Source organism: Chanodichthys erythropterus, chromosome 9 (genome assembly GCF_024489055.1).
Source record: "Chanodichthys erythropterus isolate Z2021 chromosome 9, ASM2448905v1, whole genome shotgun sequence".
NCBI lineage: Eukaryota > Metazoa > Chordata > Actinopteri > Cypriniformes > Xenocyprididae > Chanodichthys > Chanodichthys erythropterus.
This window is the reverse complement of record NC_090229.1, coordinates 17,005,158-17,024,085: the sequence shown is the minus strand read 5'-3', so window position 1 is coordinate 17,024,085 and position 18,928 is coordinate 17,005,158. Positions and strand designations below refer to the sequence as shown.

Below are 18,928 nucleotides of genomic sequence, written 5' to 3'. Positions count from 1 at the left end.
ACAGATATTTTTGAAGCATTTGTGGTCTTGTTTTACGCTTGGCGTGTTTCGTCCTTGCTTGCAGCAATGCGCTGCAGCCTAAACACTGAAACAAGCGGCATTATGATCAGGGTTTAGTGCAGTAACAAAAAGACTGATGTAATTATCACCTTTAATCATATGTTCGACTTATCCGACTCCCTTATCCTAGCAGATAGGCAAAATGGATTTTTTTTACGAGCCCATCCGGAATGCACACTTGTCTAGTCGATAATAATGTATTGTAGTAGTATGAGCAAAAGCACGTTTTACACTCATTTACTGGACTAATCAGCAAAGAAACATAAAGAATGTAAAATGTTGCCATTTACGTCGGAAATAACTTGCATGTTTTCAGATTCATACAGCATTCATTTGAATAGGGTGTGGCACAGAGAGTGTTTTGTCACTATCCCAGAAGATTATTTTTTAGGACATTTTGTTCATTTTTCCACCCTGTTAATTTGACAGTATTATCAGGAAATTATATAAACATTTGTCAATATATATATATATTTTTTTAAATAAATATTAAAATGTGTGGGTTTTTCTTCTTTTTTTTTTTACTTTCTAAAACTATTGTAAGGTTTCATTAAAGCAAAATCCATTGATTTTCTTCATTTGGAGTGAAATGTGATGTTTTTGTCTGATTCAATCGGCCGTTAATTTCCTCGGACAATAACAACTAGTGGCAAACTGGTGAAATATCAGAACATCATGTTCAGAGATTGAGCAGATGTATACAAGTCATGGCTAATTACAAAACATTCTTTTCTATATAAATTCACAATTAGACTTTTCCGCCCTGATTTCTAATTATTACATCAAATGTCAATCTTTACCCTAATAAGTCAAAGGGTCAAATACCTAATTTCAAGAGTCAAAACCTCATTCTCAAAAATATTTTGCAAAAGAAAAAGGCAATTTTTTTAAGGACAATAACAACTTCTGGCAAAACAGTGAAATATCAGAACATCATGTTCAGAGATTGAGCAGATGTATACAAGTAATGGTAAATTACAAAACATTCTTTTCCATATAATCTCTAAAATCAAACATTTCAAAGATGGCATCAACTTTGAAAACCAGTTTGATTGGGACAATCATCAGTGTTAGTCAATCAGACACTTAAATGTGTTTACACAGCTTTCCTACAGTCAGCCTGACAGACTTTTCTATCACAGAGGTTCAAATACAATAAAACTTTTAAATGAGGAGTATTTTAACAGTTCTATGGATCCATCAGAGCCAAACAAACAGTTATCAAATGTATGCTTTAATACGAAACAGGCAAGCTGTTCATGAGTGTTTTAAGTTGTTATCAGCCCACTATTCTCCAAGTGCAATCAAATCACCTGAATCTTGTAATGTCCATGAGCAGCTCAACCCATACGATGAACAACAATCAGAGGTCACTGTTAACGGACACTTTCATGTACATAATATGGTTATCACCGTATAACAAAGATGTTGTCTTATCCAGCTGAAGCGGTGGGACTGGTCCTTCTCAAATTATTGCAGTCCAAGCTTTTGTTAAAAACAGAATCTCATCACAATGATCAGAATTAGTTTTAACTAACATTTCTTCAAATTTGTGTCATTTTGATGCAAAAAAACTCCTGTGTTCAAACCCTCAGTAAAAGCTGAAAGTTGCTGATGTGATGAGGATTATTTCTGATGGCGGGCTGACGCAGATGGGAGTCAAACTGACGTCTCTCACAGCAGCACTCATTTCAGCAGGGTGGGTTTTCGCTCTGCAGTTTTATCAAACATGGACGGCGCAACGACTCAACCTTCCCGGATCTTTGCAGCAAGGGCAGAGTTTTCCTGACGAATGGCCTTGTAGTCTTCAAGAATCTTCTCTAGATTGCTAACTGTTCTTTTTCCATTTTCGGTCTCAATCTACAAAAATCAAGAATCACACAGTTGAAAAGTGACAATGAAATGTTTGCTTAGTTTTGACAAATGAAAATGCATCTAAACATGAGTTGTTTTCACACCTGCTCCTCAAGGTCTCGGATTTCTCTCATGATGGTTCCCGTGTCCTCAATGGTCTGAATTAACTGAGTGCAGTTCTGAGAGCACAGAAATGATAGAATGATTAAAATTATAATTATTTTTCAGAACAAAGTAGCCAGAATCCTGTAAAAAGTCACCAAGGGCATTAACTCAAGTTGAGTTGAGTAGTTCAGAGATTGAACAGGAGGACTAAAACACTGCTAATGGCCAGAGCTTAAGGAGCACAAGCCACCACATTATGTGCTATTGTTATATAAAATGTTTTTTGAAGGTTCACAAGCAGCTTGCCTTTTGCAGGACTTGTCACATGAGACAAGAATGTGTTTTGAACACAGTACCTGCATTTGAGGACTACAGTATATTTTATTCAAGGACAAATATCAAGACCAGTGACAACATCAATAAATATGTTTTATAATATTTATTTGTGGATCATCTTAATGATATGCAGATACGTACCTCATGTAAGGCAGCCAAGTACTTGTAAGATTTGCGGACAGATTCATCTTTCTTGGCATCCTGCAGTTTGAAAAGATTTCAGTGTTTGAATACTGAATACAATGTTTTAAATACAAAACAATGTTCACCTAAAAACACTAACATAAAATGAATAAGAATTTATATTGAAAGAAATAAATACTTTTATTCAGATCATAAAGTGACAGTAAAGAAATTTCTGAATCTTACAAAAAATTACTATAAAAAAAACAAACAAACAAAAAAAAACTAATCTTTTAAACTTTCTATTCAAAGAATCCTAAAAAATTATTATGGTTTTCACAAAAATATTAAGCAGCACAGCTGTTTTCAATACTGATAATTGCCTTTAGAAACACCTCAGAAATAAACTACATTTTAAAATATATTAAAATAGAAATATTATACATTTCAATAATTTCATAAAATTATTTTTTTACTGAATTTTTTTATTTTATAATCAAAAACATTTTTCAAAAACATGTGAAACATGTCTCCAAACTTTTGAACAGTAGTGTATAAATATTTACTGTTTTATTTGAAAAAAAAAAAAAAAAAAAACCTGACTTTTGGACCCCACAATATATAAGACTCACCTTAAACACCAGTTCATCTGTGACGGCAAATGTTCGGTCCAGTTTTCCAGTAAGGCTGTTAATCTCTTTCTGCAAGTCCTTTGTGTCCGACAAAATCTACAGGGGGGTCAATTAATAGGGTCAGAGGTCAAAAGGCTTCTGAAGACCAGCCAACTTCAAACACAAAGCTGACGACTGTAGACACAGGTCATGAACTCAGATGAAGTATTTTATTGTGGGCTAGATAAAGGATGAACTCCAACAAAGACCTTAGTGATTTCCTCCTTCTGTTTCTTTATGTTGCCTACAATCTCCAAGATCCTCATGGTATAGGCTGAGCGTGACACATCTTTAGACAGGGTTTCATATTCTGTTAGCTGTGGAAAAACATTTGCTGAATGTTAAACCAACAAACAATAAAGATCATAAGACAAACCTAACACTTAAATGCTTTCTTTGACCATGTCCTAACCGTGTGTGCATTTACTACTATCAAAACATATTTGATGTTTAATAAACAGTAATGTAATGCAGATTATTATACACACACTTTAAATACAGTTAAATTTATAAAGATTCCGAGGGGGGTGAGGTAACACAGCTCATATAAAGGTGCTGATATAGAGATGCTGATATGCAGCAGATATAAAAAACCAAATGGTGGTTGTGGTTGATGCTAACAAAACCTCATGTACGTGGGACAGATGGAACACTTGTTTTTGTTCTGTGACTGGTTAGGACATGGTGTAGTGCTAAGTGCATTTCCTGGATGACTGAAAAGCAGAGGGGAGGGGTGAAAAATTAAAACATACCAGCTGCTTGTAGAGACTTTCTTTCTTTTTGGCCTCCTCAGCAGACTGCCTGATTTTGTCATGCAGGTCTTTGATCTCTGACAGTTTCCTGGAGGACTCAGACTAAGCAAAAGTTTACATAATCGGTCACTTTGTGAATGCGAAAATAAAAAAATAAAAGCATTCAAAATCAAATTTAGGGCTGCACGATTAATTATAACAGAATGGAAAATGTTATATGGGTTAGTGCAATTATCAAAAAAGGCTTTGGTTTAATTACATAGATATATGTGCTTTGTGTTTTAGAGTGAAACAGTCACTGTGTTTTTTTTTTACATGCGAGCAGCTGATGATCCAGTGTTTTCAGTGTTTCAAAACAGCTCATGTTCGCAGGTTATGTAGAGTTTATGCTCCACATGGACTCATCTCTGCCTGTGCTCTGAGGTTTCCTCACTTATAACGTACATTTGGAAATACAACATGCATCACCCAACATCCCAAACTTGTAATAAGAAGAGTTTATAAACCGGCTGTTGTCAACAAAAGAAAAGACTACGGACTCCCTGTTTTTTTCTGCCAAAATAAAAACATTTGAAACATTTGATTATTTTCAACCCTCAAAAATGGAGACTTTCCTTTCCGCTGCTGAGCCAATTTTGGTTTGAAAACACTGGGGTTGTGTTTCAGTGTAAACGGACAAAAACTGAGATTTTTTAAAACGATGCCGTTGCTGCCCATGTTTGTTCTGCGTATCTTTGACAACCGTGTAAACGATAACATGGAGGCTGAACTGCAATCTTTGCTGGATTTGTCATTTTTAGCAGCCATTGTGCAGTTAAACTCTGTATTTTTTTAAATACTGCAGCTACCTACATGACCAAGAGGCAACTGTTTACACTTAAGGCCCCGGTATACTTCAAACGCAATCGAAGAAAGAACTGATGTGACGTCATTTCGAACAAAATCAGGCCAAAACGAAGTTCGTTTTGTATTCTTTTTGGAAGTTCTTGCCAAAGCAAACTTTCAGGAAAAGTTTGTTCCAGCACCAAAACACCTTCGTACTACCATTGGTGAGTGACGATAACGTAACAGGAGGTGTGCGTTGAGGCTCCGCCTTCACTCGCGTGGGCGCATCTCTGACTCATTTCGTCTTTAGATTTTGTTGAGGTAAGAGCTCCGCGGGTGAAAACATGAACAGACTAGACAGCTGCTTTATAGTACAAAATGAAGTTGTGCTTGTAAAAAATGAGGCACTTACACTGTTTTTCATGTTTGATACTGTAAAGCTGCTTGATTTTAAGCAATCCATTGAATAAAGTGCTATATGAAGATGTGACGTGACTGGAGTGCTACTTTGCAGAGCTAGTGCTAACATTCCCATGCTGTTATGATCAGACCCTTTTCTTATGCTTTCTATAATAAATGCTTAATGTTTTCTCATTTTTGTTGTGTTTATTTTGTTACTGAGAAGAAAGTGCATGGCACATATTTACATATTCATCTAAAAGTCGCTCTCATCGGTGTGGGCGGTGTCAGATGTTCGTTTACAGTATATCGCTGGTCATGCATTTCGAACTTCGTTTTACACCTAAACGAAGAACAAAAAAGAAGTTTGTTTGAAGTATACCAGAGCCTTTATACGCACGCACATGCCCAGTGTGCATGAACAGTCATGTGACAAGCGTTTTCGGTCATGTAGTGAAGACAAAGATAGTTTCTGAAACACTTTGGAAACGCCAGTGTAGACGAGGATCATTTTGATTTTAAAATGCCTTTTTAAATTTAAAATGCACTAGTGTAAACGGGCCTAATACAGCCATATTAGAATTGTAATGTTACAACTGTACTGCAAAATAAAATTATTATTATTATTTTTCTTAAATATTAATTTTTTATTTTACACTTAAATATTACAATATCAAATTTCTTACTTCAATATTTCTATTTAGTAAAATAATCATAAAAAAATATATATTTAATAATAATAATTTATAATCACAACATTTTGGGCCAAATTTTGCAGCCCTAAAAACAAGCACAGCAAACGTTATTGCTTTAAACTTTAAAGCTTTATTTAAAATAAAAAATATGTGTAATAAATTAATAAAATAAAAATCGCATTTTATATCCTAATTGCAATTTTATTCAGAAAAATCGCTTTTTAACCAAAACGTAATTTCTCATTATTACACTTATGTAGGATCAATGAATAAGTCTGTGAATAATTAATCAGAGATGATAATTAAAATGACTGCAGTTATTAATATCTACATATTTGGCTGTTTAGACAGGAGTGCAGATGCTGTAAGGCTGTAGAACACATCAGGGTAACACAAGGTACCTCTCTGTTGCTGCACAGCTCTTTTAGCCTGCGGTGCTCGTCAATCAACGGGACTCTGTGTTTCTCCCACTGAGAGGCCAAATGAATCACTCGTTTAGAGCTGGCCTCTACCAGACTCTACCAAACACAAACACAGGACAGACGAAGAGAAACATGTGACTACATGCCATCACAGCATAGTTACATATGTTTTAATTCTGTTTGCACTGTACAGTTATTCCTGTTTTTATTTTTATCTGCCATCAAGTCGGAGGGGACGGTACAGGTGTGTACTTGGTGTGACGCATTTACCTGTAACTTGAGCAGGTTGTTTTCAGCGTCAGGCAGTAGGTCAATGGTCTGTCTCTTCATTTTGACTGAATTCTCCTTCTCGGCATTACTCACTTCACTCTGTTGCAACTCATCGGACACCTGCATACATTAACGCAAAGCAAAAATATTAGTTATTAAAAAAATGCTTCACTTAAGGCCTGTACACACCAGGACGAATATCTTACGTGTTTATCGCCAGGTTTTTCGAGACATTTTTTGTGTTCATACCAAAGTGATTTTCACTGGCGTGCAAATTCACTCCCTGACAGTATGTGGCGCTTGTGTGTGCCACATTTTATATATATATATATATATATATATATATATATAAAATAAGTGCCACCAAGTCGTGTTTTACAGTAACTTCAGCAGCTCCAGGCGCATGAACAAAAGCGCCACTCTCATTGGTCGATTGGTAGTTTTTAACGCGGCGCGTCAAACCAAAAAAACAAACCCGAGGTGTTTTTTAAAAAAATGACGCTTTTTTTGCGTTGGTGTGCACCATAGACTGTAAAAAAAATATGGACGTAGTGTCCGTGACGTCACCCGTAGATTTCTGAAGAGCAGTTTTGAGGCGAAAATGAGGCCGCTGCCAACTTAGCTGCGCGTCACTCCCGGATAACTGAAAATGGGCAAAGAGGGGGGACTTGGTTGGAGCCCATGATGTGACTGGTTACTGAAACCACACTGCCTAGCTCGACGTGACCATGTTAGCAGGCAAGGGAGATACTATCTAAAATATTAATATTCTAATGATATAAATGATCTTTATTAGTTAATAAAGATAAGTTATATCATTAGAAAGTTATAAAGGTTTACTGTCAATCTACAGCGTCTTTTTTACAATGTGCTCCAGCACCAGTAACTTTATTTATACCTTTATAATGAAATAGTGATCGCAAAATGAATCCAATCCATTGCACTTGGGTAAAATGTCCATGAGTGTCCATTGAAAAAAAAACAGAAAAAAAAACAAAAAAAAAAAACAGTACTTTTTGTCCACAAAAGCGTTAAATCCATGATATATTAATATATTATCCATTGTTTGCATCACATTTCTTCTGAATGATCTGCTCTCCATCATCGATCAAGAAATTATACAACCTGGGCAGCGTTTATGTTGTAAAATTGTATATGATCATATATCTCACAAAAAAATGAGCCCGCATCCAAAATGCAGCAGTTTTAGTTATAATATCCAAGCAGTGCTGTCGGAGTTTGTGGTGTCTTGAGAGGCATATTCTCCAGCCATAGTCATAGTAAATCTCACGAACAAAACTTTTAGCCAATGCCACGACGATCCTTTCCTTCCGCATCTGTCTCGACGCAGCAAACCATATAATTTTATAATTGTATAAAATAATCCCGAAAAAGCACAAACACGGCAGAGATGCCAAATTCAGCAGCTGGAATTAGCTGAGGTAAAGTGGCTCACAGACAGCAGCGCAGTACCTGTCACTCAAGTGACCACACCCTTAATTATGCAGAACTTTAAGGCTTAATATAATTTAAATGGAGGAGTTATAAAAAAATTCACCCCCCTCAGAGTTGTCATGAAGGGCAACATTAACAGACAACCAAAACCACAATTTGTACCAACCTGTAAACATGTTTTTTTCTGCTGTAAAACAATGAGATTCTGCTCTCTTTTGGAGTCTGTCCCTAGCGGCCAGTCGATGAATTGCAGTTTAAGTCACTTCCGTATTGGCCTCAAGAGAAACTGGGGGAGGTTGCGGCTTGGTATGCACCAGGTGTGCACACTCACATTGCCGCCCTTTGTTTAGTCACAAGGCGTTAAACGTCGGCGATAACCGCGCACAATATTCGTCCCGGTGTGAACAGTGCCCGGTTGCATAAAGCACCTTAAGTGTAATTTTCCCTTAAGATCGCCCTTATGTTTCACTTAAACTTAAGGGTGTTGGAGAAAATAACTGTTAAGTATTACCTAAGGGTTTCTTTAGGTGAAACGTCATAAACCCTAAGAATTTCCCTTAAGTATGTATTTTTCACTTAAAGCGGAACTCAGTAAGATTTTGCGAAGCTCCCCCTACAGTTTCCTTCAGTGAATCACACTGTCGTAAATACTCCAAGCGCAGCTCTGGACTACAACGACTACAACGCTCACCAGCGCAGTAGTAGCAAATACAGTACAAGAAAGAGGACGTGGGTAATTTGCAAATACAGTACACTCGATGGAGGTGGGTAATTTTCGAAATTGTCTTATAAAGTCATAATATATACATTGTTTTTGAATTACCGTAAAGCATTTTGTCACTCTCGCGTGAACGTGAACATGAGGCGAGATTGTGTCGGGTCGATGCAGCTCAACTTGCAAGTGCTGTATTCTGGCGTAGACGTGCCAGAGGGGGTTAGTGCTCGCCTCAAACACACCACTACAAATCAATTAACCATCGTAAGGACTTAGAAAACTTTTTATGAGGGTAAAAAAAGTTACTTAGTTCTGCTTTAAGTAATCCCCTAAAAAAACTTAAGTGTTGTATAAAGCCCCTTAATCGTCATTTCCCTAAGTATAACATAAGGTTAGGAAAACTTCACCTTAAGTGTTACACTGAGTTGAGCAGGTTCAAACCAAGTCTTATAACGAGACACAATCAACCGCTTTATATGATAATCAAATTGTACTTTAGCGGTTTATTCACATAAACATTGATGAGATCACATATGTAGCACATATCTTATATGGTCAACAGAAGCGCAAACGTGCGCAAAAGCACGTTTGAGCTTCCGACACAGCCGTAATCATAAGGATGTCTTTCAATAAATGGACATAAATGATGAGAGAATATTAAAAATATTTTTATTTGTTATCCAAAGATGAATGAAAGTCTTATGGGTTTGGAACGACATGAGGGTGAGTGAATTACGGAAGAAATCTCAATTTTGAGTAAACTATCAATTTGAGTTTTGTAACGGCAAAACCTGGGATGCTGTCGTGAAACACTTAATGGTTTCCCTTACCTAAGAGAACAGTTTAAGAGATTATATGCAACACCCTTAAGTCATTCCCTTAGTTAAGGGGAAATCACGCCTTAAGTGTCATACTTAAGGGAAAAACTTAAGGTGCTTTTATATCACAGGCCTTTATTCTCCAATTCTCTTTGAAATCTGAGAATTTAAATATTTCCCTGCATTATTACTGTTACATCACTATTTATGTGATATAATATGTAATGTGATATATTGTCAGTATCACATTTCATTTTATCTGATTGGTCATTACCTGCTGGATGGACACAGTGAGCTGCTTAATGTCTCCGCCCACTTCTTCCATTTGGACTGACAACTGCTGCAACTGTTGCTGCAGAGCAGAAAGTTCTGCTTCCTGCTGGGCCTTTAGGTCCTCCTCTGATTGGTGAGAGCTGGGAAGTGCACTTGCTGCTGCTGCCATCTGCTGGGCTGCTTTCTCAGGTTCCTAAAAAAATAATTGTCCTTTTACTTTAATTTGGCTTTTTAGCTAAGAGCCTAAACATTTTAAGATGTATCTCCAAGTAGATTAAATTAACTGGATAAACAATCTAAAATTAACTTTTAATAATGTAAAAAATAACTAGAAGTTATTCAAGTAGAAATTGACAAATACTGATCTTTCATACTTTTTGTACAAGTGCCCAATAACCAATATGCATATTTAATAAAAGTTTACTATTAGACTGCAGCAATAAAATAATAATACACATTATGAATTACTATATAAACTGTTTATAATAATTGATAAATATAATATTAATTTTGTGTTCAATTTTATTTATGTATTGGTTTAAAAAAAGCTGTATTATAGCACATTAATCAGCATAATACCCATGAATATTATTACTATATAAATGTTTCTAATGATAATACAAATTTTGTGTTTGAAAGGTAAAGTGAAAAACTGTAATGACCAATCACAATCACAGAGTCCCATTGAGAAAGCATATTATCAGAACTATTAATACTCTGTTTGTCTCAGCCCAGATTACATGACAGCCTACTGACAGGCCTATTTGTTTAGCGTGTATTTAGTGCAACACATCTACAGTCAGTCAATACACAAAATGTTATCACATATTAGCACTCTGTTTCTCACTTAACACACTAAAAATATTTGTCTAAAATATGTTTTTCATTTGGCACATATTTCTAGTACATTTGGCAAGCTTAGTCAAAAGCTGCAGTATCAAAATTTTAAGATAATCTTGTTAGTAACACAGTCATGTCACTTTTATTTTCCATGACATGTACTAAATTTTCCATGACTGGAAAACAGCATTAGAAATGTCAAGATTTTCCAATGTGTGTAGGAACCTTGGCACATCACAGTTTAAGTAAACAAATTCTGACGGGTACCTGTGTAAAGGTGAATTTCTCTGTATGGGTGAAGCGTGTGCCTTTGGTCAGCACATCTCCCCCAGTGGAAGCACCACCGAATGACAGCAGCAACTCGGCAAGGTCAGAAGTCGAGCGAGTGGCTCCGTGTGTGTCAGGTCGAGGCTGAGCTGCCGTTCTTAGCTGCTCTTCAATCCGCTTCTGCAGTCGAGCTTTTTTCCTGGATCGGTACTCCTGAAGAGACAAGATAACAAGAGTGAGTTAAACAAACTGAGAACAAGGAATTAAAATGATTAAAGGATTAGTTCGCTTCAGAATTAAAAATTTCTGATAATTTACTCAAACCCATGTCATCCAAGATGTTCATGTCTTTCTTTCTTCAGTCGAAAAGAAATTAAGGTTGAGGAAAACATTCAAGGATTTTTCTCCATATAGTGGATTCCAACAGTTACCAACGGGTTGAAGGTCCAAATTGCAGTTTCAATGCAGCTTCAAAGGGCTCTACATAATCCCAGCCAAGGAATAAGGGTCTTATCTAGTGAAACGATCAGTCATTTTCTAAAAAAAAAAAAAAATTACATACTTTTTAACCAAAAAAAAAACACCTTTTTAACCTTTAATCACTAGCTCTACGATGCACATAAAATAATCACATTGGAAAGGTCACACGTGACATAAGCAGAAGTAATTTTTAGAAAATTACCTATCATTTCACTAGATAAGACCCTTATTCTTCTGCTGGGATCATGTAGAGCCCTTTGAAGCTGCACTGAAACTGCAATTTGGACCTTCAACCCATTTAAATCACCAAATTAAATCCTTGTTACCATAATCATATCTCTTTAGTTGAATAATACAGTTTATTTAGTAAATCTTGACAGTTTAAAGGTGCCCTAGATTAAAAAACTGAATTTACTTTGGCATAGTTAACAAGAGTTCAGTACATGGAAATGACATACAGTGAGCCTCAAACTCCATTGTTTCCTCCTCCTTATATAAATCTCATTTGTTTAAAAGACCTCTGAAGAACAGGCGAATCTCAACATAAAACCGACTGTTACGTAACAATCGGGGTGTACGCCCCCAATATTTGCATATGCCAGCCCATGTTCCCAACATTATGAAAGGCATTACACAAGGGCAGCCAGTATTAACGTCTGGATCACAGCCGAATCAACAGACTAGGTAAGCAAGCAAGGACAATAGCGAAAAATGGCAGATGGAGCAATAATAACTGACATGATCCATGATATCATGATATTTTTAGTGATATTTGTAAAATGTCTTTCTAAATGTTTTTTTAGCATGTTGCTAATGTACTGTTAAATGTGGTTAAAGTTACCATCATTTCTTACTGTATTCACGGAGACAAGAGCTGTCGCATTTTCATTTTTAAACACTTGCAGTCTGTATAATTCATAAACACAACTTCATTCTTTATAAATCTCTCCAACTGTGTAGCATTAGCCGTTAGCCATGGAGCATAGCCTCAAATTCATTCAGAATAAATGTAAACATCAAAATAAACACTGTACTTACGCGATTAGATATGCTGCATGACAAACACTTTGTAAAGATCCATTTTGAGGGTTATATTAGCTGTTTAAACTTTTTTTATGTTGTTTAAGGAAAGTGCGAGCTCCGTGGGCGGGGAGCATCGGCATTTAAAGGGCCACACACCCTGAATCGGCTCATTTATAATGATGCCCCAAAATAGGCAGTTAAAAAATGAATTTAAAAAAATCTATGGGGTATTTTGAGCTGAAACTTCACAGACACATTCAGGGGACACCTTAGACTTATATTACATCTTTTTAAAAAAAGTTCTAGGGCACCTTTAAATAAACTATAAATCTTAAATGTGCTGTGGTTATTTTCTGTTCTATTTACTATTCTCAAAGCACTGCAGATAAAACAATAAAGAGAAATAAGTTAATAAGAAATAAGTTATAAAGCCTTGTGATTTACACATAAAATATGTGCTGGATCCTTAAAGAACGTCTTGGGGTCAGACAATAGGCCAGTGTATAAGTAGGAGGGCAGGTGAGGTGAGAATGTGGAACTGAGATGTGAGAGGGCAGCAGTACAGTCACAGGACACATACATGCTAAATGTCACACTAGTGTGAAAGACATCTCTGTGTTCCAGCCTCATGTTGATACATGCCTTTACCACAGAGACTCCATGAAGGAAAACAGGGCGGCAGCAAAAATAATTACATGCTAGTGTTATTGTTATTATCAAGACAGGGAACCTAGACTTCGTACTAGAGAGACGTCATGCTGAGGCTGCAAAGAATATCAATTTTTCTATATACGGAAAGTGAATAAGGAGTGGAGCTGTCAAAAAATCATCATATAAAAGCTTTCTGTGAGAAACTAACAGCCGTGAATGAATCGTTAAAACTGATTCAACCCATTCTTTTATGATTAAACAAACAAATCATTCATTCGCAACTCAACATTGTTAAAGAAAACTAAAAAAATAAAGCTGAAATAAAATAAAATATAAATATCATTAAAATGAATTTTAAACAATTTAAAATGAACATCAAAAAATAAAAACAAATTTATGAACGAGAATAATATGGATACCTAGGACAGATGTCAAATTTATAACTGAACAACAAACATAACTAAAATTTTTGGCTGAACTCTCCCTTTAAACTTGAATGGGGAAATAGAATAACCTCAGGTGTAAGTCTCGACAGGAGGCCTTGGCTGTTCCATTCATTCTCCCACTCCTGTGCGGCACTAAGTTCAGAGATGTGGTTCTCCAGGAGGGACGCTGGCACTGAGGCATGCTGGGAAGGCTGGGAGGTGACAGGCAGCAAATAATTCCTCCAGTATTCTTGCATCTCTGAGAGAATTCACAAAGAATCATCGAAGACAATGTTAGCTGAATGAATCATAAGAGCTAAATTCGTTTTTTTGTTAAATGCCCCAAAGATGTGGTCACACTTCAGGGGCAAGTGGCAACAAGGGCAATACCACAATGTCTAAGACATATCACACCAAACCAAAGGGGGCTTGCTGGGTTAAGTAAATGAAAATGAGCATGCCTTTTGGCTGTTTCCTGGAAGAGACCTTCACTGAATATGGAAGGCTCAGCGGCTGGGCGCGGAAACTGTGACACGGGCCGGAACTCTGAAATTAGATTCGCACACATTTGTCAAGTTACTTAGGTAGCTTGGAAGCAGTTTCACCTCTGTAACTGTACATGTATCATGACAATATTTCTTATTTAACCATTTCTATAAGCATCAGTGTTGTGCTTATACATTTACATTACATACAATGACTGGTGTAATGGCTGCCGAAAATACAGCCTTGCCACCACAGGAATGAATAACATTTCAAAACGTAATAAAATAGGAAACAGTTATTTTAAACTGTATTGTTTTTACTGTACTTTTAATGAAATAATGCAGCCTCAATGAGCATAAGAGACTTCTTTCAAAAACAATAAAAAAAACGTTTTAAACGGTATTGTATAAATTCTTTAACCATATATGATATGAATATTTGTAGAGTTACTAGAGCAAAGGCCCGTTCACACCGAGAACCATAACTACCATTACCATTAGTAAAATCTAGCAAAGTATTTAAAATCTAGAGTGCTGCATAAGCCTTAGCCCTGGATTTCTAGGTGTAGGCATGTTGTGGTACCTGCGTTTTTCGATGAATGGGGAGTCTACAGGACGGAGGGAGCCAAGGCACTGACAACTGCGCTTTAATTTGAGCAGCAATTGCTCTTTGCAACAATGCAGACTTCCCTAAGAGAGGAGATAAAAATGTAGACAACATTCTGACTATTCTGAGAGACAAGCCTCATTAAACATATTCATTTAATCAAATAATCATGAGCAGCATGTGATGCCACAAAGGCAAGCAAACTGTTCTGAGAAAAAAGTGAGTTTGCGATAGTGAGTTTGAACCAGTCTGCACGGATTCCCACTGAGTTTATGATTGAGTTAACAAGCTATTAATTGAAGTAGACTTTGGATTTTTTCCAAAATAATTAAACATTTTAAAGCAAGTTTTATGCAATCAAGAGTGTTAAATGAATTAATGTAGGAGAACTGAGGGAGAAAAAAATTAGTTTATTGAAGAAAGCTGGGCATAATCAGCACTTTAAGCTGTTAGATTAACACTCTAGTTAATCACATTAGCCTTTGATCCCAGCATGAAGAACACAGCCCAACCACACCACTTTATTATTATTAAACTGACAAAAACTCATCTCTGGTGTTGAAAATCTACAATGGAAACTTTGAGTCATACCAGATTTAATGAAGTGAATCACTGCAAATCACTATTGCGTCAGACATTATTGTGAGAGAAAGATCTGAATGCTGAATAAAAGATACTCAGGCAAGTTTTACTCCTTCTAATTGGTATTCATGAAGGTGTGTGTTACAGGTTTCTCAGAACTCAAAACTGCACAACATTAACATGTAATTGCAAGAAATAAGGTCAGAACTATGACGTAAAAAGTTGCTATTGCCTTTTTTAATTCCATGGATAAAACAGGCTTACGTACTTTTTGAGAAAGAACTAGTTGCTTGATTTCAGTTTTACTATCTGCATTGCAAATCATGGTGTTAAAGAAACGTAAGTATTGACAGATCTTTTCTTTCGCTTTGTGATGTAAATCCAAGTGAAACTTGGATAAATGCAATTATCAAAAAATAAAAAAATTAACATAGGGACTTGGTTTTATTGATCGGTTATTGGTTGGATGGAGGCAGATCTGAATGCAAGCTTAAAGGGATAGTTCACCGAAAAATGAACATTTTGTCATTATTTTTTCATCCTCAAGTGGTTCTAAATCTGTATGAGTTTCTTTCTTCTGTTGAACACAAAAGAATATATTTTTAAAGAATGTGGGTAACCAAACAGTTGATGGCACCATAGTAGGAAAATAAAATACTATGGAAGTCAATGGATGCCATCAACCTGTGTCGTTAACAACATTCTTTGAAATATTTTCTTTTGTGTTCAACAGAAGAAAGAAACTCATACAGATTTACAACCACTTGAGGATGAAAAAATAATGACAAAATTTTCATTTTTCAGTGAACTATCCCTTTAAGGCTGATTTTAAGAAAGGGGCAGGGTTTAAGTGGACTAAATGTCACCAGACAGAAGTTTGTTTTTTTTTCACCAGAAGATCAAGATTAAAGATTAAAAATTATGAGTGCAAAATAAAAGGAACAAATGCATGGATGAATCATTCAAAATAAGATCAATAAGACGCATTTAGAATTGCTTTTTCATTTCATGCAGAGTTCAGTTTCAGAGTTTCATTTCAAGTATATGCCAAATACATGTAAAAATCAGTAGTCTAAAGTACCTGCAGGCTGGTCAGAGGCCTCTGAACTCTCTCTGGGCAGTTTCTCAACCAGAAACATGAACAGAGAGCGAATCTCTGGTTCATTGCTGTAGAGAAATGTCTGGTAGCCAATTTCCCCTTTAAAGCCCACATCCTAAACATATATATCAAAGCAAAAATAACATCAGAGTCATTAAACAAAGTGTCTCTACTTTGTAATAGTTATAGAGTGTGGTACTAACTATTTATGAGACAAAACTGCAAAAAAGGTTAAAGGATTAGTTCACTTTCAAATAAAATTTTCCTGATTATTTACTCACCCCCATGTCATCAAAGATGTTCATGTCTTTCTTTCTTCAGTCGAAAAGAAATTAAGGATTTTTCTCCTCATAGTGGACTTCAATGGACTCCACTGTTGAAGGTCAAAATTACAGTTTCAGTGCAGCTTCAAAGGGCTTTAAACGATACCAGACGAGGAATAAGGGTCTTATCTAGCGAAACAAATCAGTCATTTTCGATTTTATTTTTTAAATGTATATGATTTATATAAACAAAATGATCGCTTTCCAAGTGGTTCAACCAAAACCTCATTATCATATTCTTCAAAAAGCTTACGCTGTATGTCCTACGCCTTCCCTATTCAATTTATGGAAAAAATGTAACTGCCGCTGCATTTGCTCCGTAATTAGAATAGGTAAGGCGTAGGAAGTACTGCGTAAGCTTTTTGAAGAATACAAAAGTGCAGTTTTGGCAGAACCACTTGGAAGGCAATCATTTGTGTTTATAAAGCATATACATTTACATTTTTTTTTTTTTAACTGACAGATCGTTTCGCTAGATAAGACCCTTATTCCTCGTCAGGTATCGTTTAAAGCCTTTTGAAGCTGCACTGAAACTGTAACTTTGACTTTCAACCGTTTGTAACCATTGAAGTCCACTATAAGGAGAAAAATCCTGGATTGTTTTCATCAAAATCCTTAATTTCTTTTCGACTGACGAAAGACATGAACATCTTGGATGACATGGGGGTGAATAAATTATAAGGAAAATTTTATTTAAAAGTGGACTAATCCTTTAATTACTGATGATATGTAAACAATATTACTATAATAAAAATTATTTTATTGTGTCACATTTAAAGGTTATCTAAATTACATCATAACAGACTAAAGCAATGGTGTAAGATCAACTGCGGAGAAATGTCTGCAGTAAAAGGACCCATTTATTTTACATTAAAAACATTTAAGTTATTCATAATTTAAATACAAGGTATAACTGTCCAAGCTGTACCACAATTATTCAAACTTAAAAACAAAACAAAAGTGCTTATTCATCACCAGTAATGCATTTTCACTGGTTGTCAGCTGACTCAGTCAGGTGTGAGGGCTCAAGTTCACTTCTGCACACAGAATGACGTCCAGGCACCGTGTCTCTCACCTGACAGGCCTGAGCCAGGCTCATGCCCAGTCTAAAGCGGGCAGACATGCCAGGGGGGAGCGAGTGGGACAATCCATTGCCCAGCGCAGGGTCGATCACGCGCAGGCATCTCACCACCGCCTCCACGATCAGCTCACTGGTGAACTGTTTCACACTCTGAACATCCTCATCAATGTCTCTGGAAGATGATGAGGTGATTACAAACACACAGACGTGGACATAAAATAAGTTTGGATTGTCCCAAGATGCAAATCACTCCAAAGAGGGAGGAAATGACTTGTCACAACTGAAGAGACCTGTTAGGTTTTGGATACTTACGTGCCCGCTTGTCTTAGAGAGTGAATTAAAATCCTATCGACTTCTTCCATCACGGAACGAGATCAGATATAGCTGTTCGACTGTCTTCCGTAACAATATTAAAGGCAAATGAATATCATAAGGCTTCAGCTAACCCTCAGCATCGCTTTCACTACAGCCTGTGCAGGGCTGCTAACCAGGACGACCGTTCGGTTGCCATGGTTACATTTCAAAACGCAGTTTCAAATGAACCATAAAGTGCTTTTTACCACATCCTCTAACAAAACGGCGTGTCAAAATAACAGCTTTTTTCACCCAGTCTCTTCAAAATCTGCTTTTTCTGGAGAGGAAGTCATTACCTAGGAGTGTCCGACGCAGTGTACCATGGGACATGAAGTTTTAGATATTTCACTCATCCATACTGAACTACTCATATAAAACTCAAGTTCCCGACATTCACCGCGCGTTCAGGTCTCGTGACGAGACCGACGCGTAAGCACGTGCGCTGTCCACCAGGAGCGAATTGAAATGTTTGAGATGTTTTTGTAGGCTTGAGAGAAAATCCGAAGATCATGACTTTATAATTATTATCACATGATACTGATCTGAATGCATTTATCGTCAATGTAATTACTACAGGTTTTTACTACTAGACTAAACAATCCTTAAACTCGACACGAATTCAGAACACAATGCCCAGAGACTTTTTTCCTTTTTATTCCTTGAAATATTTTTCAGAAAACAACAGGCTATTAAAATGTATTAGGCTACAACAATAATAATTTACAGAGTTTTATCCATTTCTTTTAGCCTATACTGAATTGTCTCCACCCATCAGCATGGTCCATCTTTTTGACATGAAGAGGAAAAAGTAAGCTGCTATTTGATTTGCATTACCTCTTCAAGAAATACTTGTCACACTTATCAGTAACAGAAAAAACACATTTACAAAAGACAATGAAGAAAGTGACATTATTCCTGATGAAAAAGCATTAAAACAA

General features: G+C 36.3%; 1 protein-coding gene across 2 annotated transcripts; it reads right to left on the bottom strand.

Annotated features, from left to right (window-relative positions):
- Positions 1-745: 745 nt before the first annotated feature.
- On the bottom strand, positions 746-18,295 carry ccdc22 (coiled-coil domain containing 22). 2 transcript variants are annotated; one of them, XM_067394813.1, is made up of 16 exons: positions 17,949-18,295; positions 17,631-17,808; positions 16,215-16,347; positions 14,528-14,634; positions 13,921-14,005; positions 13,549-13,718; positions 10,881-11,093; positions 9,775-9,966; positions 6,513-6,632; positions 6,222-6,338; positions 3,902-4,003; positions 3,359-3,466; positions 3,111-3,206; positions 2,497-2,556; positions 2,019-2,093; positions 746-1,920 (listed from the first exon to the last, which is right to left on the bottom strand). In XM_067394813.1, exons 1-16 carry the CDS (start codon positions 17,996-17,998, stop codon positions 1,807-1,809), a joined length of 1,920 nt encoding a protein of 639 aa, XP_067250914.1. In that variant the 5' UTR covers positions 17,999-18,295; the 3' UTR covers positions 746-1,806. The 2 variants fall into 2 exon arrangements, with proteins under 2 accessions (XP_067250914.1, XP_067250915.1); XM_067394814.1 differs by lacking the exon at positions 17,949-18,295 and having other exon boundaries at positions 17,531-17,662.
- Between the last annotated feature and the right edge of the window lie 633 nt (positions 18,296-18,928).

What these genes read in the sequence shown, in the direction of transcription:
- ccdc22 (XM_067394813.1), bottom strand. Translation starts at nt 17,998, where the DNA reads ATGGAAGAAGTCGATAGGATTTTAATTCACTCTCTAAGACAAGCGGGC. An exon ending in TGTCGAGACTTACACCTGAG is followed by an intron (nt 11,094 to 13,548) that starts GTTATTCTATTT and finishes TTGTCTCTTCAG; the next exon opens with GAGTACCGATCCAGGAAAAA. An exon ending in TCACTGTGTCCATCCAGCAG is followed by an intron (nt 6,633 to 9,774) that starts GTAATGACCAAT and finishes TAATGTATGCAG; the next exon opens with GTGTCCGATGAGTTGCAACA.